This window comes from Cavia porcellus, unplaced genomic scaffold (assembly GCF_034190915.1).
Source record: "Cavia porcellus strain 051 isolate PalLab524CR breed Dunkin Hartley unplaced genomic scaffold, mCavPor4.1 scaffold_28, whole genome shotgun sequence".
Classification (NCBI taxonomy): domain Eukaryota; kingdom Metazoa; phylum Chordata; class Mammalia; order Rodentia; family Caviidae; genus Cavia; species Cavia porcellus.
This window is the reverse complement of record NW_026947511.1, coordinates 30,959,121-30,986,396: the sequence shown is the minus strand read 5'-3', so window position 1 is coordinate 30,986,396 and position 27,276 is coordinate 30,959,121. Positions and strand designations below refer to the sequence as shown.

At 36.7% G+C, this 27,276-nt stretch overlaps 2 protein-coding genes across 4 annotated transcripts in view; one reads left to right on the top strand and one right to left on the bottom strand.

The window, feature by feature from the left end:
• The window catches only part of Nudt13 (nudix hydrolase 13), a 35,158-nt gene extending 27,580 nt beyond the window's left edge, over nucleotides 1–7,578 (bottom strand). The window contains exons 1-2 of one of the 2 annotated variants that reach the window (XM_003473784.5): nucleotides 7,449–7,578; nucleotides 6,532–6,677 (exon numbers count right to left, since the gene is read on the bottom strand). The gene's annotated coding sequence lies outside the window, so the exon portion shown is untranslated. Of the gene's footprint in view, nucleotides 1–6,531; nucleotides 6,839–7,448 lie in introns of those variants that run through there. The other variant, XM_063239337.1, reaches the window with a different exon arrangement.
• Nucleotides 6,920–27,276, top strand: part of P4ha1 (prolyl 4-hydroxylase subunit alpha 1) — a 71,286-nt gene continuing 50,929 nt past the window's right edge. For both annotated transcript variants that reach the window (XM_003473783.5, XM_013156827.3), the window contains exons 1-4: nucleotides 6,920–7,096; nucleotides 22,826–22,933; nucleotides 24,155–24,251; nucleotides 25,031–25,182. In XM_003473783.5, the coding sequence (XP_003473831.1) occupies nucleotides 22,858–22,933; nucleotides 24,155–24,251; nucleotides 25,031–25,182 (325 nt within the window). In that variant the 5' untranslated portion in view covers nucleotides 6,920–7,096; nucleotides 22,826–22,857. The remainder of the gene's footprint in view (nucleotides 7,097–22,825; nucleotides 22,934–24,154; nucleotides 24,252–25,030; nucleotides 25,183–27,276) is intronic.

Genomic DNA, 27,276 nt, shown 5'->3' with positions numbered 1-27,276 from the left:
AAAGGTTCTCAGTTTTTTTGTTTGATTTTTATGGTTTTTGTTTTGGTAGTACTGGGGAATGAACCTAGGGCTATTGTATTGAACTACATCTCCAACCCTTTAAAAAATTAAAAACAAAAATTGAGATTAGTTCTCGCTAAATTGTTGAGTTGCCCTTGGTGGGCTTGAACTTACTTTCAGCCTCCCTGTATCAGCCTCCCAGGGTGCCCAGCTATGTTCTTAGTTTTAAATATAATCACCTTGGGCCCATTTGGATAATCCAGGCTAATCTCCCACCTGTAGTACTTAACTGTATCTGTGAATTCTTCCTCTATGTAAGATAACATATTCATGAGTTCTAGAGATTAGGCTGGGGAGCAGTCATTATACTATGACCATGAGAATCCCACTTCTACTGAGACCACATGAGGTGGGCGTATCTGGCTCTTCCAGGCTGGCTATTTCTCACAGCACAGAGGCAGGATGTTAATAACTAGAATAGTTTCCACTTTCCGCTGTATTCTAGATTCCCTCATCTCTTGACCATCATGTGCAAAGATAAAGATCCTATTAGTGCTGTTCCCAAAGCTTATTCCTATGTTCAATGACATGTAATTTGCAAGAAAACCTATTTTCTTACATTTTTCTTTGTTAAAAGTAAATAATACATGCATATCTATGTTTATAGCATCACAATTCATAAAAGCTGAATCTTAGAAGCAACCTATATGTCCATCAACAGACAAATAGATAAAAGAAATGTGGTATTTATAAATGATGGAGTACTGATCAGCCATGAAGAATAAATCTGAGTCAAATGGATGTATCTTGAGATAATAATGTTGAGCAAAATAAATCAGACACAGATGCTTAAGTATCACGTGGTTGCATGAGAAATCCAAAGTACAAACAAACTATAGAGCTAAATAAGAAATTGATAGACAGTGGGAAGCAATGAGATAGATCTTTTGCAAAACCAAGAGATGGGGTGGGGGGGAAGAAAAAGAATTAAGATGTGCTCTTTCATGTGCTATGCTCATGTACCAACTCCCTATGAGAAATGTAATTATGTACTGCAAACATGTACTAATTTTTTTAAAGGGTAAATAATATGTTAGTTCTTGCTTAAAATACTTCAGTGCCTTCTTATTATACTTATTATAGTACAAATGAGTGCCCTGCATAATCTAGATTGCATATCTTTCCAATCTTCTCTTACAAGTTTCTTCGTGCCTTACTATACTAAAACTATACTGAATTTCTTTTGGCTTCTCATATGCTCCAAGGTTTTCTTGCTACATATCATTTATTCTATTTCCTACATTTTAAAAAAATTTTTTTGTCTTTTTTTTCATTTTTATCGGTACCAGGGATCGAACTCACAACTACCTGCTTGCAAAGCAGATACTTATGCTGCTGAGCTAAATCCCCAACCTCTTATTTCCTATATTTAAAATGTTCTTATTCATAACTTTAGTCAACTCAGGCTATTTAAACATCATTTCTTTAGAGACACTACATGTTATCAATCTGAATTTTGTCTTTTTTCCCCTTAGTAACTTGATAATTTCCTTGTTATTTTTACTTATCAAACGTGTATCCAGCCGGGAATGGTGGCACACTCCTGTAATCCCCGCTCTCTGAAGAGAACCACCATGACTTCAAGACCAGCCTAAACTAGAAAGTGAGACCCTATCTCAAAAAATCCCAAACCAAAAATAAAACACCCAAAATGCATCCAAAAGTAGTGAATGTGTAAAATTTTTAAAATTTTCTATGTCAAAGGAACACTGCTATTAATCTTCCTCAAGATGCTCCCACCCTTATGGCTTATCCTATTGCTCTTGCCACTTTCTGAAGCAGTTCTGGAAGTCCTCTTTCATGAGTGTCTTTGGTTGTGCAGCAGCGAGTACAGTGCCAGAACCGCTGAATAAGAGGGTGAGGATGCACTGTTATAGTTTTACAAGCCTGCCTTTTTGTCGGATGGCACTCAGCTGCAACAGCATTCACTGCATTTGTGATCATACCTCACAAAGGTGCAAAAGACTTTCATAACGGTTTCAAAAGTGGTGAGAATAATGGGACAAGTGTGTCTGAAGTCAGGAGAAGTTTAAGTGGGGAGTAATTTGAGGAGAGTAATGACAATTTCTTTACTAAAAACTTAAAAATTTAATAATTTAATAAAGAATTAAAAAAAATTTTTTTTTGGATACCAGGGATCGAACTCATGACCTCACACTTGCCAGGCAGGCACATATGCCACTGAGCTAAATCCCTGGCCCTTATAATAAATTTTTAAATTAAAAGATCACTGCCTATGTTATCATACTGTGTGTGTATTTGCTAATTTCATATGTTGTCAGTTTCCTTAGGAGGATTCTAAGTTCTGTGACAGTTGGAGTTGCACATCTAGTACTTTGCATAGTCTAGCTCATCCTGGCAGACGAATATTTATTGGTTGAATGAATTCCTTTTGCCACAAGTGCAAGTTTTAACTCTATGCAGTAAGACTATCAGCTTGTTTTTTGAGACAAGGTCTTGCTATGTAGTTCAGGTTTGGTCTTGAACTCACTACATAGCCCAGTCTGGCCTTGAATTTGAGGTGTTTCTTCTGCTTTAGCTTCCTGAGTGCTGGGATTCCACGAGTATACCGCCCCTGGATATAAACTTGAAAGTGGAGATTGTCAATAAAGTTTTATCTTTTAATTCCAGCAGGAAGTGTCTCAGGAACAGTAGGTGTTGCAAACATTCCATAGATATTCAATGAATATCAGATTAACTAGACTCCATTTTCTATTGTAATTTACACAGCATATTTCTTTCTTTCTTTTTTTGTCTTTTTGAAACAGGGTCTCCCTATGCAGTTCGGGCTGGCCTTGAGCTCACTTTTTAGCCCAGGCTGGTCTCGAACTCACAACGATCCTCCTGTCTCAGCCTCCCGAGTGCTGGGATTACAGGCATAAGCCAGCACGCCCGGCAACACAGCATATTTCTAAAATACTCTTTTCATCATTTTTGTCCCCTACCAAAAAAGCTATTCATTATTACCTATTTCATCAAATTTAATTATTCATTTTCCTAACTCTACACAATATTTCATAATCCTCACAACACAGTTTAATACTTTACTATCTCAAATGATTTCTAATTGTTTCATATATGTGCCTGCAAGGTGTTTATATTTATTTATTTGGTACTGGGAATTTAACTCACAACCTCACGCTTGCCAGGCAGGCACCATGCTGCTGAGCTAAATCCCTGGTCCCATGCAAGGTGTTTAAAACCAGCTTTGGTAACAGGATGTATGTTTTGTATTTTTGTCTTCCTCTCCATTGGTCACACAGATGCTCAGTGTTAAAAGAAAAACCTCGCATTCAAAATGTGAAATGAGAAGCCGACTTATTGTCTCTGTGTAGAAGTGATATGCTTGACAGGCTATATACTGATTGTATTCATATACTATTCCGAGGAGGATTGGCTAACTAGAAGGGGATACTATAGTCATGCACAGTGGCAGATGCCTGTAACCCCAGCACTTGGGAGGCAGGATAGACATCATTCTTAGAAGCACGATTATTCTAATGAACAGACTATTGATGCCTGACTAACTTTCAATCAGCCAATCTAGATGCGTTCACTAGAGTGCAACTATTTCTATATGTTTGGCTGACTTTTAAAAAGTGGCAAGTTGTCATTGATTGGCTGGGTTTTTGTTCATTTTTTAAAAGCTGTTTCTTTTACTTTTTTTCTTTTTTCATATTAATTTTATTTCAAGGATGAAAAGGAGGAAGAGGAGGAGAAGAAGAAATTTCAAAATACGTCAATTAGGAGGCAACAATGGTACATACATTGTGCATTGTCATCCCTAAATCATTTATCCAGAGCATAAGACATCTGCACTTAATTGTCTGAACAATACAAGCACAAATCTTTCTCTTCAGCAAACTCAGAGAAATCAGTAGTATAATGATCTTAGCTATTTTTTATATATACATACACATATACATATTTTTCCTTTCAGCTTCTCACACTAATGAAACAATACGATGTTTACACATCTTATTAGAGCTGGTTTTTTTGTTTTGTTTTGTTTTTTGTCTTTTTCTTTTTTATTGGTACCAGGGATTGAACTCAAGACTGCCTGCTTGCAAGGCAGGCACTTATGCCGCTAAGCTAAATCCCCAACCCCTAGAGCTGTTTTTTAAACTGACTTGCCACTAGGCTATTGGTTGGCTTTAAAATCACTTCTGCTTGTACTTTATCTATAGAATTATCTTTCCTAAGAACATATATAACTTGAAACATTATCTAAGATGTACTGATGAACACATCAGATGCAAGATGAAGAGATTTGGTGCTGTCTGACTATTCAGAGGGGACCATGTCATTTTTTTCCTTGTCCTCTAGGCATTTTTCTCATTTTCAGTCTCACCAAACAGATGATCAGGTTAGATGGTCATATGAAGTGTCTTTTGGGGGCAACCAGTTATCAAGGTTTTAAAAATCCCAAACACTGCTGTTGCTGTTTAATATTTTGTCAGCCAAAGGTTCATGTGCTGGAGATTTTGAACACATTGCTACCATATTGAGAGGTGGTAGAACCTTCAACAGTTGGGGCCTGGTAGGAAGTGATTAGGTTATTGGGGGCACCACCTTCGGAAGGTGCATTTCTTTTTTACAATGCAGCTAGGCTTAAGTACTTTAGTATTGTAACACTAAATGGATTAACACAATCACAAAGATAAAATTCAGAAAAGCAATATAATAATGTTACTGATTAACTTCCTGACACATTTCCGTATTCCTTTTCTTATGTTTGTTTATGTCTCATACTCCGTCTCTCCATATGTTAATAATTTTGTAACAATTTTCTACGGAAAGTATTAAAAATTTAGCTTTTTCCTTTGGTGTTTATTATAACTTTTAGAACTCAAGGATCCAGGTGTGGTAGTGCATGCCTGTAATCTCAGCACTTGGGAGTGAGGCAAGAGGACTGCCTTGAATTTGAGGTCAGCCTGGGTTACTTAGCGAGACTCTGTCTCCAAAAAAAAGTGCAAATGAGAAGCCTTGAAGCTGAAATTTCATTGGCTTCATAGTGAATCTGTCCCTGGGTCCAAAGCTCTAATTTAGTTCTTGATAACTCTAACTCCCAAAAAGTGTTTACAAGAAGCTTTTATGTGGATCATCTCTATCAACCTTTACTGTATTTAGAGTTAAACACACAAATATTTGTTCATGTAAAATAATTATATGTTAATATTAATAACTTTTTTTTTTTTTAAAAAAAGGATTTTGCTATGTAATTCAGGTTGGCCTTGAACTCACTATACAGCCCAGGCTGGCCTGGAAGTAGAAGGGATCCTCCTGCCTCAGCCTCCCAAGTGCTGGAATAACAGGCATGTGTCACTTCACTCAGGCATAAATAACATTTTAAAATGAGAATACAGTTTCCAAAGTAATAACAATTTAGTAGAAGAGTGGTATTTTCATTTGAGCAAATCTCTTTCTATGTCTGACCTAAATATGCTCTGCTCATATACTTTCAGAAGTGAATCTGTTTTAATAGCACAGATCTGGAGCCTTTGGAAAACCTCACTGTATTTCCATTACAGTGAAAGGGGCAAATAGTGTTAACATTAAGTAATTTTAACCTCTGACCTTCTGGCCACACTTTGAGAACCACCGATACAGGTGTCACTGTATCTACTTTCTGGTTGCCTAAAGCTGAGCACTATTTCTTGATTTCTCTACTTCTGCATCTGTATAATCAACCCCACCTTCCAGATAAGCATCAACTGTTAACCACTGCTATTCTTTCTGGTATACAATGAAAACTTTAGAAAGAACAATTAATGAATAACGAGTTTTAGGGAGGTTAGTCCTTCTCACTGAGGAGAAAAATGAGCACCTTCATTGCGTCACTTTTTTGTTTGTTTGTCTTTTTGAGACAGGGTTTCACTATGCACTTCAGGGTGGCCTTGAACTCACTTTGTAGCTCAGAACTGCTTGGAACTCACAGGGATCCTGCCTCAGCCTCCTGAGTGCTGGGATTACAGATGTGCACCATCACGCCTGGCTTTCATTTCCCCCTGATAAGCAAAGCTTTCTTTTAGGAATTTGACTGAGATAAACACAATATTCAATGCTGTATATAGAGTACTTAATTTTTTTTTTTAGAGTAATTTTGGGAATTGAACCTAGTTAAACACTCTATCACAGCGCCTGGAGTACTTAATATTAGAACAACTGATTTTAATATTTACCAAGTCCTTTATGTATGCCAGGTAAGTGGTACCGGCTATAATCCAATATCTCATTTAAATCCTACAATAATCCTCGGAGACAGATAATACTGTTATTTTTAAGACGAGGAAACCGCGATCAAAGAACCCAACAATATAGTCAGGTTTTAAATCCAATCACCTGACTGTGGAACTCTGTTATCTGCTGATAAAGTATAAAGAGGGAGTCAGAGCGTGTTTCCTACAAAATGACATAGAAATGTGTGTGGGAGCAAAGTAAAAACCTTTACCGCCAAAACAGCTGACGTACCAAGACTAGACGCATCGTACTATTTTCGACTTTAGGGTTCCTTGTTGCGCCATTTGCTATGCTCCGATGTTACTCTTCTTTCTTTCAGGATATCTTTGCAGGTAGCTTCGTCTTTTAGACCTGAAGACGGATCCTGAATTCAGGCGCTAAGTAGAACGAGAGCGGGGAAACCCCGTGGTAACCACGGTAACGGTGGCGTGGTATGAGCACTCACGGCGCAGGCGCGTTACATCCCAGCCCCGCCCACGCTCCCACGCTGCCCAACCCCCGACGCTCCTCTCCTTGGCCTCAGACTCCTATGGCCCCAGTGTGTGGGTGTGAGAGGGAGGCTGGCCTGTGCGCCTGCGCAGTTGCGAGGCGCGGGTGTGACGGAGCTCACGTAGCTAGAGCTGCAGTCACCTCCTCCTCCTCTGCACGGCAGTCGCGGCCTAGAGGTTATAAAAGGGCTAACAGGCTCCCTCTGCTGCCCAGTTGCACCGCCAGCGAGCTGAGGGCAGGGAGTAAGTAGTCCTGGGAGAAGGCGACCTGAATCCAGAGCGAGCCACCCTCCCGTCCCACTACCCAGGTGAGACGCTCTTGGGACCCTTCAGCTGAGCCGAGACGCGGAGCAGCCGCGGGTCCTTCTCACGCGGCCGCAGCGATGCGGTGCGGTGTCTCCTCGCTGTGCTGGGATGGCCGGCGCCGGGACTTAGCGCTTCCTCGCGGCAGCCTTGCGCTCTTCTCCCCGGAGCTCGGTGCCCCGTTCCCGCCGCCCCGGAGGCCTGGCCGCCCTTCTCTGCGCCCCACTCCCCACTCCTGTTCCCGACCCGCCTCCCGCCTCCACTGTCAGGGCCGCATCAGCCTCTGTCCCCGCCCCGGGTCGAGGACTTTCTTGAATGTTCCTTCCCGGCGGGGAATCGCCCTTTTGGTCTCAGTACCTGGTCTTCCCTAAGGAGCTGAGAGGAACGAGAGGGCGGGTTTGGGTTTTGGCCGCAAACACTGCAGATGGTTAGCATGAGGCCCCCGAGAGCAGCTTGGAGCTTGGAGCTGCCGCTGGAGCTCCCGAGCGTTCTGCTCGATGGGAAAGTCGTCGGGTCGGGGAGGTCCATGGGACTCGGAGCTGAGCTCATCTGTTGCGCCGCGGCGAGGTGCTGCCAGGGCAGCTAAATGTAGCCTGGAGGCGCGGAGTTCATTGCCGCTGGTTCCAGGGAAGTTGCTGTCACATCACCCGAGACTGGGTGGGGGAAGCTGTACTTCTTCCTTCCCTCTTCATCCTCAGACTGTTTAAAGGCATATAAGCTCCCTAACCTCGAATTTGCTGGGGTAAAAGTCCAGTTAGAACTTCCACAACTGAGAATTCTGAGTTGGATTGTAAGACTCCCCCTTTCACCCCATGTAATGTGTCAAGGGTTGCTGGTACGATAAACATGAAACTATTTCTCCTAAATAACCCAGCCTATGGCATACTAAGTTTTTGGACGCTAACTGCTTCTGTGTTCTGCAGAATGGAGAAGACTCTTGAAACTTTGCACTGTCTTAAGGGAGGAAAAGCAGCTAGGTCCCCTTTTAGGAACTGATCTGAAAGGTCAGAGCCTTGCCATTTTCCACTTAACTGTTTCTCTGAGAGCTGTGGCTCTTCGACTTACCCTCGGAATGCTCTCGGGAGGGATGGAGTAGCCACTACGTGATTGGGGGGGCGGGGAGAGACGTGGCAGCAGGGTTCTTTCATCGACTTTGCTTTTTTTTTAAGGTTCTGGAAAGAAACACATTCCTCTTGTAAGTTGCGGTGTAGTTTATGAATGGGATTAATCTATTCCTAAAGGACAAAAAATTCAGTGTGCATAACAGACCATTAGAAGTTAATTTTAAAATCACACTAAGAGGGAATTTTTTGAGGAAAAAATAGATACCTAAGGCAGGAAATAGACAAGAAACTGAACTGAACAACCTTGAATGTCTTTTTACATTGACTTGAAATAATGAATATTCTGCGACTTTTAACTTTGACTTTTAGCCTTGGACCGTTATTTCTGAGGCTTAAATACAAACTGCAAATTTTACATTTTTCTTTCTCTGGAAATAGATTTTATGGGTTAGATTTTATCACTTACCTGTAAAAAATAATGTCGATTTTGGTTTTGGAACACTGTGCCTTATTAAGTCCTACTAGTGTTTTTGATAGCTTATGACAAATGCTTCTTGGATTTTACAGACACTAGGAAAGGACTACTTTTTCCTCTTTTAGATGAGTAATGCTGTTTCCACTGACATTGAAAAGAGTTTTATTTAGAAGTACTGAAAGTCAGGATTTTGATAAAGGAATAATTATACTGTCTATCTTGTGACTTGGTAACTTAGCTGGTATGAAAAATTTGTACAAACTTTTAATTATCTCAAAAAATAGTGCAAATGACTATTGAAAACCATATCACTGGTGTAGTTTACGTTGTTGCAGATGGATCTTAGGAGATGGTAACCTCTTCTGTTAATAGAGAATGAGTTACATACATCTTTTATACTCTGTTTAAACTTTTGTTTTTAGTCTAAGAATTTGGCAAGAGTTCAGTCATAAAGTTTGTGAATCTTCATTTCTGTGGGAGGAATGCCTTATTTTACTTAGTGATTATCAACTGAGACATAATTACTCCTCTTGACCTACTTTAAGATCATGAAATTCTTTGAAAATCTGCAGACAAGTATGGATTTACATCATAAAATGCAAATACACACATCTACATGGAATTTTAGATAACATTTCTTCCCCCGTGAACTATATTATAATAACCTCTAAAAAATAAAATAGATAGGAAGCAAATGTTCAAGGATATCCAGGCATTTTGAGGTAGAATTTCTTGTATATTGCTGAAAATTGAGCTGGGCATGTAACATTGACTAGATTTGAATATATAGATGATCCCAATAAACTTTTGCTAAAAAGATTTTAACAAAAGTTAATATTATTGGGGCTGGGGATTTAGCTCAGTGGCATAAGTGTCTGCCTTGCAAGCCCGTGGTCATGAGTTCCATCCCTGATACCGATTAAAAAAAAGAAGTTACTATTATTAAAATCATTGAATGGCTAAATTGTCTAGTCAGTGGAGTACTATTGTGTGCCCTTACTCCACACTGTAACATATCTTTGTTTTTTTTTTAACTCTGAAAGTAGAATAGACATGAAGGTAAACAAAAAAATATATATATGACCATTGGCATTAAACTTTATTGCTCCAGCAGTGAGATCGCGAATCTTGAAGTATACTGGAGCCCTAGTGCGGCACCTGCCGGGAATCCTAGCCCTCTGACAGGCTGAGGCAGGAGAATCATAAGTTTGAACCCAGCTCAGGAAATTTAGCAACTTAATAAGACCTTATCTCAGAAGTTAAACAAATAAAAAGGGCTGGAGGTGTACTTCATTGAGAAGGCTCTAGGTTCACCTCCAGTATCACACAAAAGCAAAACATAGTGGGAAGAGTGTGTATAAATATACAAGTAAAGAGTGTATCTGTATAAGTAAAGCTAATTAAAGCTTTGTGTTTCTTAATGAAATTTACTTTTGTAAATTGAAGTTACCTTGTCCTAAGTTTCCCTCTAACCAAGTAAAAATATTTCACAAAAACTTGTGAAATTCAAAGGATTCTTACTTAGGCTACTCCAGCAGCTTTTGAACTTGATAAGATGAAAAACATTCTTTTTCTTGGTCTTCCTTTGGATGATCAGTATGCCAATTAGTATGTTTGATTAGATAGTGGCTAAAAATACAGCTGCTTTCATAGATGTCATCAGAGACAGTACTGTCTTGGACTTGCTGTTTCGTGTTTCATAGAAATGTGTCCATGTTTTGGTGGTTTACAAATCTATCACCTAACAGTAAGATTGCATCAAGTTAGTATTGTCAACCTCTCTTTTACTGAACATTTGAGCTGTTTCTCCATTATAAGTAATACTACATAGAGAATACTAGTTTAATGTTTGTTTTATCTAGGCACATAGCTACAGTTAACTTTAACCAGTTTTCTTATTTTTTAAGAAAAGAAACACAAGACAGTAAGATCAGTGTATGAGTCTGTTTTTCATTACCGTAATAAGATACCCAAGGCTAACTAATTTGTAAAGAAAAGAGGTTTAATTAGCTTACAGTTCTAGAGGTCCAAGAGCACAGCACTGGTTTTTGCTGCGCTCTATTGAGTACCTCGTAGGAAAGGTATTATTACAGTGATGGCGGTGTATGTGAAAGTGATCACATGGTGAGACAGGAAGCAGAGATTCAAAGGTGAGACTCACTCTTATTAACTGCCCACACTTGTTGGGAACTAACTTTCTCTGAGACCAGCATTGAGCCCTTCTAAGGCAGTGTGCCCAGATGACCTAAGCAGCTCTCACTAGAGCCTACTTCTTAAGGGCTCCACGACCTTACATATCACTGCACCGGGGACCAAGCTTCCAACACGTGAACCTCTGGAGTGTTGACATCAAAACCATAGCAGTCAGGGTTGGGGCTCAGTGGCATAAATCCCTGCTTGGCAAACACGAGGCGTGAGTTCGATCCCCAGCACCAAAAAAAAACCCCCAAAAAACAAAAAGCCACATAGCAATCAGTCATTTCTCTATTTCCAGCCCTAGAAGAATATTCTAGGGATTGTACTATAAAATGATTTGGAACGTCTTCTTCTGTAACCTACCAGAAAACAAAATCATTTCAGAAAGTGTAGCTTTATGTGTTACATTATTGGAATCTTAAGATAATTCTGTGATGTAGTTTTGTATCATCTCCATTTTACAAATAAAGAAACCAAGTCAAATAATTTGCCTCAGAATATAGTAAGTGGCAAAATTAAGTCTTGGACTTAGGTTGTCTGTTTTCTGATTCACATTTCATGTTAACTTCATCATCCTGGAGAGTTGACCAGACTGATTTTGAAAAAAATTAAATTTTGTTTTAATTAATTAATTTTGAGATAGGGTCTTGCTATGCAAGTCCGGCTGGGTTTAAATTCACTATGTATCAATCAGGCTGGGCTTGAACTCATGGCAGTCCTGCCTCAGCCTCCCAAATTCTGGAATTACAAACATGCACTATCAGGCCTGGCTGAAAAAAATTAACAGCATGTTTATCCCTGCATTAGAAATGTTTTCAGTATTTAGAATTGAAATAAAATAAGTTCCTGGTTAGTAACCAGGATATTAACTTAGTCATTCTACTAAATTTAAGTATTTATGATGTGTCCAGATTATAGGAGAATCAAAAGGATCATAAGGAATATTTCACAGGATGTGACAGCTACATGATAATACTAGCATGAAACTACTATTTTACTTTGTGTTAAATCTGAATATGGGGCCAGGGATTTAGCTCAGCACCCTAAGCACCTGCCTGATAAGCACAAGGTTGTGAGTTCAATCTCTGGTACCCAAAAAAATATGAGTATATACTGGATGCAAGCACATAATCTAAATCCATATCCTCAACAATCATGAATTTATTTCCCATTTTAATATATGTCATCTTATTTTCGGTATATTTTCCTTAATTTGGGAACTTTGGAATTAGTGTTGAAAAAGAAGCAGTTGAAGACTTTAGGAAGGGAAGAGGTTAACCAGGATAAATAAAAGTGGAATTTTGGCAAAATGTCCTCGGGAGGGATGAAGGTGAGTATACTTTGGTGTCTGGGCTATACTTCATGATTTAGGAGGAGAGGGCCTGCTTAGACTGTTTTGTAATGAGCCCTGGTCTGAATCATTCAGTTTCAGAGATAAGAGCATATTAGGAATGATATTTAGGTAATATTATAGGTACTGATGGGAATTTGTTCCTCATATGTAGAGTGGGTTAAACAGAAATTTCACTAGATGTTTCCATTATAAGAGTCAGAATTGAGCCATGCGTGGTGGTGCACATCTGTAATCTCAGCCTGTAATCCCAGCACTTGGGAGGCTGAGGCAGAAGAGTTATAAGAGTTCGAGGCCAGCCTAGGCTACACAAACAGGTTCAGGCCAGCCTGAATTGCAAAGTGAGACCCTGTCGAAGAAGAAGAAGAGGAAGAAGAAGAAGGAATTACTTTGGTCTTGGAATTTTAAGACCCAAGAACATCAACTACAATGGAGTTATATCTGAAAACGGTGAACAGTTACAACCATCAGCTATATCAGTGCAGCCAGAAATGGTACACATGCCTGTAATCCCAGCACCCATTGCAGGAGGCTGAGACAGATGTAGATCAACTTGGACTACGTAGTGTGTTCATAACCAGACCCTGTCTCTAAAAAACAAGTCAGTACAATTAAATTAGGGAATATACTCATCACCCTCAAGAATTTGTTCATGTCTTTCTGGCATCCTTTCTTCTTTCTCTCTCTCTCTCTCTTACTCATGACCTTGTGCTTGCCAGGCAGGTGCTTATGCCGCTAAGCTAAATCCTTGGCCCCACCTTGCTTTACTTCATCCTTCCCTTATCATCAAGAAACCATTGGGAGCCATTAATTTCTTCCTGTCACTTCATATTAGATTGTATTTTCTAAAACTTTATATAAATGGGATTGTATAGTATATTCTCTTTTTTGTGTGGTGGCCGGAGTTGACTTCTTATATTCTACATAATTATTTTGACATTCATCTTTGTTATGTCTCCATTCCTTTTTACTGTGGAACAGTATTAAATTATATATAAAGACCATAACTTTAAAAACTCCATTTACTAGTTGATGGGCACTTGGATTGTTTGCTGTGTTTTACTGTTCTTTTTTGTTTTGTTTTTGCTTTTGTTTTTTTCCTTTTTATCAGTACCAGGGATCGAACTCATGACTGCCTGCTTGCAAGGCAGGAGCTTATGCCGCTGAGCTAAATCCCCAGCCCCAAAAGCTGAACTTTGTTTTTTTTGTGTGTGTGTCTTTTTCCTTTTTATTGGTACCGGGGGTCAAACTCACAACTGCCTGCTTGCAAGGCAGGCGCTTATGCTGCTGAGCTAAACCTCCAGCCTGTGTTTTACTGTTCTAAACAAATCTGCTATGAGCATTCATGTATGAGTCTTTGGAGAGGCATATATTTTCTTTCTTTTTTTTTTTTTTTTTCTTTTTCCTTTTTATCGGTACCAGGGATCGAACTCACGACTGCCTGCTTCCAAGGCAGGCACTTATGCCGCTGAGCTAAATCCCCAGCCCCGAGGCATATATTTTCTTTTCTCTTGGGTAAACATTGAGGAGTGTGATAAGGCAATACTTTTTTTCCAGTTGGTGTTTGTCTTATTCATTCTTTGAACAGTGTACTTTGAAGAATGAGTACTGTCTTCTGTTCTCAGATAACACGTTTATGGAGAAAATATAAAGGACTTCAGAAAGTTCTAGTGGGTAACTGAATTTAGCAAGATTGCAGGATAGAAGATTAGTATGCAACTGAATTTAGCAAGATTGCAGGATAGAAGATCAGTGTGCAACAACGAATGTTGTATTTCTGTATGCTGGTAATGAACATTTCAAAGTTGAAATGAAAAATTACCTTCTCAAGAGCACTACATACATGAAATACCTGAAGTATAAGCTGTATAAAAGTAGTGCAACATATGTGTATCCTGAAAATTACAAAGCACTGATTGTACCATGTTCCTGGATTGGAAGACTGTATTAAAGTGTTCCTTCTTAAACTGATACATTGATTCCATGCAGTTTCAGTTCAAATTTCAGAATTTCTTGTATAAACTACAGTTGATAGGGGAAAGCAAGGAAACTACAAAAACTAAAATACTTGGAAAAGAAGAACAAAGTTGTAAGATTCACTACTTGATTTTAGCTTACTGTAAAGTCGCAGTAATCAAGACAGTATGTTATGGAACAGAATAGAATTCAGACACACAAAAATATTCAGTTCATTTTTTTTTGGTAAAATAAAAAGGCAGTCCAATAGATAATCTGAAACAGTTGGATAGTCATATAAAAATGACTTTCTAAAAAAAAATACAATGGAATATTTCTCAGATTAAAAAAAATAAAAATGACTTTCTGAGAGAAATCTTGACAGTGTTAATATTTAGATATAGCAATTATAGAGGCTATGAAAGAGTATATGAGAAAAAAAGAGTATATGTATACTGTTCACATCTTTTCCCTCTTCCCTTCTAGTCTCTTTGTGTATTCTTCCTCTCAAGTTTCTAAAATATAAAAGATTCTGTGTCCGTCTAGTGTACTAAGCTACTTGTTCCTTCGTACTGTCTTAGCCCAGAGTTGATGTTGCCAGCTTTATACTTGAAATCTTCTTTTTCCATGTCCCTAAGACACCTTTGCCAATACATTCCACTATTCTTGCTGGATGTGGGGTGCACATCTGTAATCCAAGGACTTGAGAGGCTGAGGCAGAAAGATTGCTGTGAGTTTGAGTCAACCTGGGCTACATATTGAAGTCCTGTCTCAGGAACAAAAAAATGAAACACCTGGGCAAGGGATATAGCTCTGGCACAGAGCCAGTCAGGCAAGTTCAAGGTTCTGAGTTCGCTTCCTGGTACCAAGAAAACAAAATAAAAAAATGAAACACCCTCAAATCAAGCTGTTCTTGAGTTCTTGCCCCACATCCTTAAATAATTGATGTTTCTTAATTGTTTTCTGTGTGCCAGGTATTATATTAGGTACTTTCATCTATATTGGTGCTTTTAAAATTATTTGCTGTTAGTCACATTTGGGCTCATATTTTAACATCTTTTTTTCTTATGTAGATCCCAACTAAATAAAGATGGACATTATTGATGAATCTTACTGTTAATATGAATTATAGCAGATTTTTTAGGTTCTGTATCACGGGAACAAGAATCTTGCCTTTTTCCTACATTAGAAAATGTATATATTTTTAAGTGTTGAAACAGCTGGAAGATATAATGTAGCTTAAAAATTTGGCTGCATGTGGTGATACATCCCTGCAGTTCTAGCACTTGGGAAGCTGAAGCAGAAGGATTGCTGAGAGTACAAGGCCAGCCGGCACTACAAAGTGAAAACCTGTCTCAAAAAGACCATCAAAATGAAAGATCTATCTAGAACGTTAAAAATCTGTGAAGAATAGCATCATTATAAATAAGATTAATTTTTCTCTTATCTTCCCCATTAGCAAACATTTATTTACTTGTAGAATGTTTCTGCTTTAAGACTACTTGATTTTTTTGTTTGTTTAGAACACTTGATTTTCTTTAGCTGAAACAGACACTTTAAACATTTGAATTTGGGTGGGGGTTGTAACCTACTGGTAGAATGAATGCTTGACCAGCACTTTGAAGGCCCTGAGTTTAGTCCCCAGTACCACAAAACGGGAAACAAAACTAAATATTGAATTTGTTTTACTTTAACTATGAATCCAAATTCCAGTTTAAGTCTTTTAAAAAGTAGATTAAAATCATGTGTAGTATTAAATTCTGTTTCTTTGAAATAGATGTAGCATTTCTTAGATTCTAACAAGTAAAAACATAGAAATACCACTTTCTGGTGAGAGCAAGTAGAGAGGTTAAAACATACAAGTATTATTTAAAAATATTATAGGGTTGGGGGAAGAAACTGTATTCACTAGGACTGTGGGTTAAATCCAGCCCTTACTAGCATGCGTGAAAATTTACTTAAGTATTATATGGATAGGAAGTCATCTTAAAACCTGGGTTCGTTAGTATTACTAGTCTTCAGTTTTCTTCTCTTTCTTCTTTTCTGTATATCTGCCTCACATTTCAATATTTCCCAATAAGCCTTGAGAACTTCTTTGACCTACATAATAGAACTTGATCCCTAATTTCTCCTCAGTTTCATATATTTCAGGCATTGAAAGTATAAATGTCATTTCTTTCTCAGTTTTATTTCCAAATTTTCAGAAAAGAACTTTGAATAGCTACTTGGTCAGATAAGAAGCATCATACTGTTTGTCACATGATTGCTAAAACTGGATGAATTAAAGGTAGCAAAAAAGGCTAGAAAGGAGATCCTATAACCAGGTGTGTTGTTGCATGCCTGTAATCCCAGAATTTGGAGGCTGTGGCAGGAGGATTGCTGTGAGTTCAAGACCAGCCTGCGCTACCTAGTGAGATCCTGTCACAGAAAAAAAAGACTAAAAGAAGGGGATGGGGCACTATATTGTCTAGAAGACTATAGGAGAGGTGGAGGTACCATAAACAAAATCAGATGCTGTATGTTTTTTTTTTTTTTTTTTTTTTTTTTAATTTAAGAGGAAAAAGAGAAAAACACAAAACAAACCAAAGCGGTGTAAGGGTACACGTAATATGTTTTTGAAATCTGAAGGTTATCATGGGACTGTAGAAGAACCTCCAAATACAGTCTGTATGGCACTTTCCATTTAAGGGCAGTGTCTTACAGAGTTGACTTCCTATATGAATCTTGAAATACTGTTCATTTTAATTATATCAATAGTAAGGTTCACTGCTCAAGTTCAGAAAGATGTGGGGAAAATAGTATGATTTCTGATTTTCTTTGAAAAGTTAGTCATAGCATTAAAGCACTTGCTCATCTGATTGTTAAGTACTAGAAATGTAGCTCTCTTTGGGAGCAGAAGTATGACTGGAATTCATGGAATTAAGTTAAAACAAATGAGACAGTTTGCTAAGGGATTATAGAGAAGAACAGAAATAAAACCAGTTCTGTTAGCAATCAGTCTGCAGTGTTTTAGAAAACCCATCTGCTTAGATGGAAAAGGCATGCCAAATCTTGATATGTAGCACATTGTAGTGGCCTGAATTAGGAGCTCGAATTTGTGCTGATCTTTTGTGTTGATCCTGAAGACTCAGAAAGAGTAAAGTGTGAACACAGATGCCAGGAGTATCAACAATTAAGTATGATAAATCTATGAGGAGAAATAAACTTAAAGCTGAAGCTTTCTAAAACAAGGTTTAGAACAAGTATGGAAGGTGCAAAGAGACTATTTAAAGGAACCTTTGTGGAATATTTTTAGTGGCAAAGTTTAAAATTGAATATCAAGCATTCTTTAGTCTGCTTATTAATTTTTGTATTTGTCTGGTTGAAAACAAACTTTATATCAAAGCCATCATTCTAGGTTAGCACTTTTTAAAAAAATTCTGTTTTAGAAATAGTGTCTCACTATGTTGTCCATTGAACTAATGTAGCTTAGGTTAGCCTTGAACTCAGAATGATCCTCCTGCCAAGCCTAGTGAAAACAAATGTTGCAATTTTTTCTTGGAAGAAAAATGTGAAACTGAAAGGATAATAGGATTATTTGCCAGATGGCCCTGTTCTAGTAATTCATTGAAAAACATGTACGTAAAATTCAATGAATCCTGATAACTCAACATCACAAATATTTACAGTGTAGTAGAACTGTTTTAAACTCTGTTCCCAGGTTTGATTAACGTGTGGAGAGTATCCGGCTAGACTTTACTGGAAGCACTATAGGAAATTTTTATGTTTGGATAAGTAGTAAATTTTGCAGTATATTTTTTACCTAAGCTGCCTGAGAATATGTTTTTCAATAAGATTTCTTCCATGCTGTTTTTCCTTATAATTTAACAAAATGTAATATGCACATAAAATATTATAGGTAATGTGTGTATATGTTACAAAAATTACACGATAAATACTTGTGAATCTACTGTGCAACCAAGAACCAAATTATTATTAATAATTTTTATATAGTTATAGATAGCAGTGGTTTTTTTTTTAAATAGCATTGTTTTATTCCAGTGTAAGTTTGTTTTTGGCTCTTTGACTCTTCCTGTGTTTTTTTTCCTTTTCTCCTCTCCCTGGTCTTTGTCTTTTTTTTTTTTTAATTAAGGCAAGTCATCTCAGAGATTTTGTCTGAGGTTATATCTACTTTGATCTATTTAAATCTTCAAGCTTGTTTGAAGATTTGGAACAGTCATTTACTGTTCTAAGTCTTACTGTTTCAGTCATTTTCTAAATCAGTCATTTACTATTCTAAACCTTACTGTTTTATAAAGCTGTAATTTTTTGGGTTGTTTGACTCTTAGATGCTCTACAATGATTTGCTTAACAAGCTGCTGAGTGAGGATTTATAGAAATGAGATACCATGATTTAAAACCTGATTTATAAAGACATGTTTGTCTATAAATGCCACTTAAGGCTTCTGAATGAATGTGGATAAATGAGACATATTATTGAAACAGGGGTCATTCCATAGAATAGTTACTAGAAATTCAATTACAATTTTAGATACAATTATAGATACATTGTATCTTACTATTTTTGAGAACTATGCCTGTTTTTTTTTTTTTTTTTCTTTTTCGTTTTTGTTGGTACCAGGGATCGAACTCACAACTGCCTGCTTACAAGGCAGGCGCTTATGCCGCTGAGCTAAATCCCCAGCCCCAGAACTATGCCTGTTTTAAGGGCAGAGGCAGAGTATCTTTTGTATAATTTCGGGGAGTCTTTCTATGCAGTGTTTCTAATGCTGTATGGTTCTGAACTTTCTATTGCAAGTAACAGAAATCCACCCCTTCCCCTGTTGAGCTACATCCTCAGACCCTCAGAAATTCCACTTAACTAGCTTAAGAGCAAGGGGATTTGTAGTCTTCCTTACATAGGTTGGGAGATTATTGCTGTAGCTATGATTCAATTTAGTAGAATCAGAGACTTGGGGACTGGAACTGCTTGTCTCTGTATTTCAGGATTTGTCCTTTTTATAGATTGGGTTTTTGTGTATTCTTAGTGAATAGAAAAAGAAAAGATAACAAGACAGATCCAAATTTAGTTTCTGAGTTTACAAATTTCATAAAGAGATTTTTCTGTACTTCTTAAGTCTATTCCTCAATTACTGTGTTCATGAGGATCTGTTCACTGGCCTAACTTATATATGTATTTCTCGGAGGAAAGAAAATGAGAAAATGTGCTACTCTGTAATGTAGTTACTAGTAGATTATTAGGTTGCTTTTAAATAGGCTTCAAAGAAAAGTAAAGGGGCTGGGGATTTAGCTCAGTGGCATAAGCGCCTGCCTTGCAAGCAGGCAGTTGTGAGTTCAATCCCTGGTACCAATAAAAAGGAAAAAGACCGTCCCCCCCCCCAAAAAAAAGAAGAGTAAAATCTGAAAGCTTAGAGTTAATGTGCTCAAAACACAGTATTTTTAGCTACTATTTTTTGTTATGAAGTAGTTAACTTCTTAAAAGGCTTATTGGGGGTGCTGGGGATTTAACACAGAGGCTCAAGTGCTTGCCTGGTAAATGTAAGGTCATGAGTTTGATTCCTGGTACCAAAAAAAAAAGGGGGGGACTTGTGAGGCCATAATATGGAGGTTTGTTTATAGCTCATTATTTTATATAAATTTTGTCACCATACAAATACAAAGCATCTGGAGATTTACTTTATTGTATTTATTTATTTGGGTATTAGGAATCGAACTCAGGCCCTTTTGCTTGCCAGGCAGTCATTGTGCTACTGAGCTACAATCCCTGACCTAGAAAATTAGTTTTAAAAAGTCACCTAATCTGTAATCTGGAGACAACTATTGAATGAATTTCTTCTGCATATTTTCTTGCGAAGATATAACCTTATGGTATTTGTTTTGATCAGTATTAACTTATTTATAACTTCTTGTCAACTAGTGAAAACTTAATATCATTCAATACAGATTCCATCATAGTTGTATATTGGTTTTTCATTTACTTTCCCAAGCTTAAAGATAACTTTCAATTTTCTTGACATATAATTCCATCATTCAGTAATTTTAATTGTTAATCTGTTCGGTTGTTCGTTTGATGGGTCTAGATCCTTAATTTTTGTTCCTTTATGAGGTTGATTTTTTTTTTTGTTTTATTTAACTACTTACAATTCTTGTGGATTTCCTTATTCTTTATCCTCTTAAACTATTAGCATATTGGTACTTTTTCTTACTGACTTCTCTGAGTTCTTTTTTTTTTTTTTTTTTTTTTTTTTTTGGTCTTTTTCTTTTTTATTGGTACTGGGGATCGAACTCACAACTACCTGCTTGTAAGGCAGGTGTTTATGCCACTGAGCTAAATCCCCAGCCCCCTTCTCTGAGTTCTTAAAAAGTCTTTTCTGTAAATGGTTTCTTAGCTTGCAGTTTTTAGTTTTTTCATATATAAACTTAAATTCTTTTGTGTATGTAAATTCCATTTTGCCTTTTGATAAGTTATTTTCTTATTTTTAAGTTTAGAAATTTTCTGCTTTCAAAGATCCTATAGCTTATCTTACTGTTTTACTTTTTGTTGATTAGACCTGTGTAACCTAAAATTTATTTTGAAGCATGAAAAAATGTTAAAATGTTCTTCTTAAGAGTAGCACTTTGAAGTTTTATATAAATCCTCTTGCTCTTAAAGTTTTCAAGTTAACTGCTTTTGAAGAAAAATACTATCTTAATCTTAGTTTTTTCTGGATTTTTTGGTGGTGTTTTTTTTTTTTTTTTTTTTTTTTTTTTTTTGTCCTGGGGATCAGGACAATCAGATTAGGACCTTGTGTTTGCCCAGACAGGTGCTATGCTGCTGAGCTATATCCCCGGTCTTATTTTTAGTTATTTCTATTAGCTAATATTTCTTGATTTTCTGTGAGATTTAAGGACAAGTTTTTAGTGACAGTAGAAATAAAAAAACTCTTATCTGGCAAATGTAAACTTTTTATTATAGTTCTGTTGGTACAGTGAAAACATTTTATTTTTTGGAAATAGTATTTGTTCATGAAGAAAATTATGACCGAAATCTGTTTAAACAGTGAGAAAATTCTAGATTCTTCAGGCAGCCCGTGGTTTGGAAAAGGCCTGTGCTTTGGCAGGAGCCCAGGAGAGGAAGTGTCTGTGTCTGCCGAGTTCTAGAAGGCTTCCCAAAGTCACTGTAAGGCAGCCAAGCAAGCAGCGTATTTCACTCGCTATTTTACTGTGTGGTTCTGGGAATATCTGGAAGTTGCAGCTAACTTGAGGGAGGAGATTTAGGAGTCTTCCAGAATTATTTTTTCTGGTGATCTATTTTTATTGAGATTCAAAGTTATTGGGGAAGGGATCACTTTTCAGCTTTGGAGGAATAGAAAGCTTTCAGTGTGGCCTAACTGAACCTGTTGGTTTAAGTGAATTCTCATGGGAAGAGTAGGAAATGCCTGCATAGAGAGAGAGGCACAGGGTGACAAGTTAGAGATACCAAGAGAGCTTGTTAGTGGGGCGGGTGGTACTGTGATGGTAGCTTATTCTCTTGTTAGACAGTAGAAAGATTTAGAGGCCCTATCTGTGATCAAGCAGCAGCAAGCAGAGCGCCAGCAAGGCCTCTGGGAAATCAAGGTAGAGCCTTCCTGTTGGTGAGTTGATACTCACTTGCCGTGAAGCATCCTTACTAGAAAAGACTACCACCGGAGCTAAGGAGAAAGAAGAAGGCTTTGCTGCCAGGATTAAAACAAGAAAAGGGAGAGAAAATAAGCCACAGTTAGGTACTCAGCTAAGATTTTTTTTACAGACGTGGTAGATCAGAGGGGAAAAAAACCACAAGAGTGAGTCTCTGAAGAGAAATTAAAATTACTAGTTTTTTTTGTTTTTTGTCTTTTTGAGACGGGGTCTCACTATGCAGTTCAGGCTGGCCTTGAGCTCACTTTGTAACCCAGGCTGGTCTCGAACTCACAACGATCCTCCCACCTCAGCCTCCCGAGTCCCAGGATTACAGGCGTGAGCCACCACGCCCAGCTAAAATTACTAGTTTTAAATGGACAATATTTCAGATATAATTCATGTACCAAATAATTCATTTATTCAGTATTCATGGCAGTACTTTTTTTTTTTTTTTTCATGGCAGTACTTTTAACAGGGTTGTTTAACTATCAGTCACCAAATCAGTTTAGAGGCACTTCATCATTCCCATAGCCACAACTTATAATTGAATTTATTTACAATTTAAAATCATACAGGTTAAAGTTGGAACAAGTTAGTAATTTTAAAGATTAATAAGAGAATTATGAAATCAATTTTTCTTTAAAATACAACATCTTTAAAGTATACTTGTTATACTCAAGTTGTCATTCTAAACATTTTTTTAAATGGGAAAATCATTATTTAGATCTGGATCACAGAAGACAACTTTTCAGGCTATATAAAAAGTTACTACTACTATTTTAATAGTCATAATAACTAAGGAAAAAACAAACTGAGGTTGAATTTTTAAGACTAAGTTACCAGGTTATAACAAACATGTACATTTGTCTTTAATATGAAGTATTGGGTTAATAATCTATGAAAAATAAGATATCAGCTATTATTAAATCAGTATACAGGAATTAGCATCATTTTGTAGGTAGCCTAACCTTGGAGTCTGGCCTTCATTTTGTTCATGGACAGAATAAATGTCGTTTTTTTTTTTTTTTTTGTAATGGCTCTGTTTCTCTTACAGGTGTGTGAACCTGTAAAATTAAATCATCCAAGATGATCTACCATGTTCTAATTGTAGGGATTCTACTTCCTCAAACTTTGGCCCATCCAGGGTTTTTTACTTCAATTGGTAAGTCTTAACTACTTTTTTGTGTTGTTTTTATGTTCAAAACTTTCCATTTTTTAAACTGTTTTTAAATAAAAACAAACTCAGTGCATTTCCAAAGCATTTAAGGTACCTCCTGCTCATCTAAAAGTCCTTTCTCTCTCATGCTATCTCTCTCTCTCTTTTTTTTTTTTTTGGTATCAGAAATCAAACTTAGGATCTTGTGCTTGCCAGGTAGGCATTGTGCCACTAAGCTAAATCCCCAGCCCTCTCTCTCTCATTTTTAACTCAGTTCTTTTTCTTTAAATTATTTTTATTATAAAAATTTGACATATTCTGATTAGAAATGAGAAAATTTAGAAAAGCTTATCAAAGAAAATTACTAATGAGCCTATCTAGCAAGCACTGCATATACTTTAGTTAAGTCCTTTTCAATGCACAAATATACAAATAAACTACATATTATTTTCTAACCTGATTTTTCCATGTAAGAATCTACTGTGAGCATTCTTTTTGCTACATTATAATTTTTTAAAGTCCTTAAAAGAATTATAAAAATAAAGTGTTAAGGCTGGGTGTATGACTCAGTAGTATAGCAGGAAGTCCTGTATTCAATCCCTAGCATTGGGGGAAAATTGATTAAAAAACCAGAAGTTCATAGTTTGATATGTATTCTTCTATATTTTTCTCTCTATTTCATTGTCCTAAGTGAAGTGTTTTCCTTCATTCTCTTGACCATTTGGACCCTTATGGAATTATAGAGATAGAACATAAGTATTAAATATTTATGATACTTGATTTCAGGATGTAAAATAATGAACCCTCTAATACTTTACAAATAATCAAGCAGAGATCATTTGCAGTTTTTTAGTGTGATTTTGTTTATTGAATAAAACTTTAATTAGACTTGAAAACAAAAGGTGTAGAGGGAGGTGGGAAAGAAGAAACACTGGTCCTTGGAAAGTAGTGTTGTTGTAATTCTAATTTATATAAAAAGATAACTTGCCACCATAGTCCAAGTTTGCAAAGTATCATGAAAATTAGACTCAGAGCATATAATTAGAACAGATTTTGGCTTTATTTTGATTTAGCTAATGAAAAAGAAAAAAGAGAATTTGCCTCAACATATGTAATTCAGTTAAATCTTATAGGATGAAGCATTCTAGTCATTCTTGGCTGATTCTAGAATATGTGTGTTGATGAATATAATTATTTAGTAACCTGTTTCCCTCTTCCCCCTTATAGGTCAGATGACTGATTTGATCCATACTGAAAAAGATTTGGTGACTTCTCTGAAAGATTATATTAAAGCAGAAGAGGATAAGTTAGAACAGATAAAAAAGTACGTGATGTGTTTTACTTAGTAAGATTGACATCTGGGTATTTTTGAGAATTCCTGTCTTTCGTTTAATGAGTAGCTAAGTGTTAAGGCTTTTTTAAAAATAAGTTCTCAGTGTGTAGTTCAGGCTGGTTACAAACTCACTACATAGTTCAGGCTAGCTTTGAACTCATGACAACTTCCAGCCTTCGTGCCTCAGCCTCTTGCATGCTATGATTAGAGGTGTGTGTTACTGCACATGGCAAGGCTTTGTTTTAAAATATAGTTTCTAGATATTAAATGTAAAAATGTGATTAGAGAATCAGTTGAGCCCAGAACTTCTAAGTTGGTCTGGGCAGCACAGTGAAAAAATTTTAAAAAACCCAAAAAACTCAACAATGGTTGATTGAAAGGAACATGTCAGTGAACTTGGGTTGGGCTACTTTGAACTTTGTAATAGTTATTTGACCTTAAAGATCTATAGGGAAATGATTTTTTTACACTTGGTAGATGGATCTAATTCTAACTTTTACTAAGGTGGGGAGAATCCATTTACTATAGTCATTTGAGAGAAATAAAACTAAACAAAAAGAAATCTTTTCGTTGTGTTCTGATTCTGCCAAGTTAAATTTTCTCCTTAAGACCTTATTCTTTAAATATCCTTTATAATTTTACTTTAGAACAAAGTATATGTGTAGTTTTAACTCAGAAGCCTCTAATCTAGTCTTTTCTTTCCAAGTACCTTACTAAATTGTGATTTTCCTTAATGAGTATATGTATATTTTTATGTCACACATTTATAGGTGGGCAGAGAAGTTAGATCGGCTAACTAGCACAGCAACAAAGGATCCAGAAGGATTTGTTGGGCATCCTGTAAATGCATTCAAGTTAATGAAACGCCTGAATACTGAGTGGAGTGAGTTGGAGAATCTGGTCCTTAAGGATATGTCAGACGGTAAGTCAGAGGAGACTAACGATCCCTCTTCTCCCCAAAAGGTAAAGCAATATTTCTACTACCTATAAAAATGCCAAAGTTTGTGATAAATTCAGTTCCCAGAATGTCAGGTATTCAGTGTTATAATTATTGCCTGAGTGCATTTGGTTTGACTAGAATTCATTTAGTCAAGATCCTGAATTCTTTCATTATAACAAAATAATAATTTCTACTACTGTTGCTAACACTGGTGATTTTGTTTTGAAGTCTATAGAAGTGAAAGGATTATTTGGCGTATAGTTTTATTTCTGAGGATAATAATTTTTTTTTTAAAGGAAAAAGGTTTATTTCATTTCATCATTTTTACTTTAGGATTACTTTCAGACTTCAAATATTTACGTTTAGCTGTGTGTGGTGGCCCATACTTACAATCTTAACACTCTAGAGAGCGAGGCAAGGAAGATGAAGTATTCAGGGTCAGGCTGGGCTACATAGTGAATTTAGGGATCACCTGGATTACATAGCAAGACCCTGTCTCAGGAACCAAAAAGAAAAAGGAAAAAAAAATTGTGTGTATAAATCTTTATTTTTTGTTAGTTTCAAAAATACTGAGTAAATTGCCAGGCTGGTGGCATATGCCTATAATCTCAGCATTCTGGGAAGCTGAGTCAGGAGGATCATAAATTCCAAGCCTGGGCAATTTAGCAAGATCTTGTATCAGACATTTAAGGCAGAGCTGGGAGCGTAGGTCAGTGGTAAATGCACCTGAGCTTAGTCTCCAGTACTGGAAACAAAAAAACTGTATTTTCAGTCAGTTTTTAAAATACTGGGAATGGTATTTTGGGAATGTAAAGAGAAGTGAGTGTTTGCTGTAGTCTATCTAGCATTTTGGCTTTAGGATTATTTTATTCAATGCAAACACTAAATTAAAAAAAAAAACTGAGGCTATAATTACCAAAAATTAAGTCTTTCTAAGTGGAACAATACAATTGTAGTGTGAGTGTTGAGGTGTTTTAGATAGTATTAATAGCACAGTAAATAGGAGTTGAAGGAAGTAAAGGAATTAGGCTTACTCTGCAGTAGAGGCTGAAATACTTGTTGCATCAATGAAGATGGAAAAGAAACAGGAAGAGCGCTTAGCTGGCTGTGTAAATAAAATATTCCAAGATTGTTTACCATTGTTTGCAGGCAGTATACTATACTAGACCATCTTATCCATAGTTTTTCATTCTGCAGTTTCATTTCCCACAGTTCAAAAATATTAAATAGAAAATTCCAGAAATAAACAAGTTTTAAATTGTGTACCTTTCTGCATAGTGTGATAAAATCTGGAGCTTTCCTGCCTGCCATGTGAAGCATCCCTTTGCCCAGCATAATAATGCTGTGTATACATAACCTGTCTTCAATTACTTAGTAGCCTTTCATCTATCAGGTTATTTTCACAGTATTTTGTGTGTAAGTAGCCCTTATTTTAATGGCTCCAAATTCTAGAGTAATGATGATGGCAATTTGGATGAGCCAAAGATAAACCATAAAGTGTTTCTTTTAAATGAAAAAATTAAATTTCTCAATAAGAAATAAAGAAGAAAAAAACCCTTGTGTGCTGAAGTTGAAAAAATTGTATGCTAATGTTGCTAAGATCTATGGTAAGAATGAATCTTTTGTCTGTGAAATTGTGAAGGAAATAAAAATTGATGGCAGTTTTCTATGGTACTTCAGACTACAAATATTATAGTCATAATGTGTGTTTAGTGCTTACATAAGATAGGCATTAAATTTGCATGTGTATGTTTAAGAAAAACATCTGGGGTTCAATAGTAATCATGATTTTGGCAACCACTTGGGATGTATCCTCTGTGAGGAAGTGGCGGGCTCCTATGTTATGCATAAGACAGGGAACCTTGAAAAGTAATGGTGAGTACTTGTGAATACTTATTCACTATGAGAAGGAGATGGCCTGTGATTATTTCCTCTTCTGTATAAATACTATACCCTGAGAAAATTTTTAGAAGTATAACCTCTCCCCGCTAATTCTCCCTTCCTGTTCCATCCTCCCCATTTCTGCGTCTCCTTCCCTTCCCCTTTCCCTCTCTTTTCTCTCTGTACACATACACA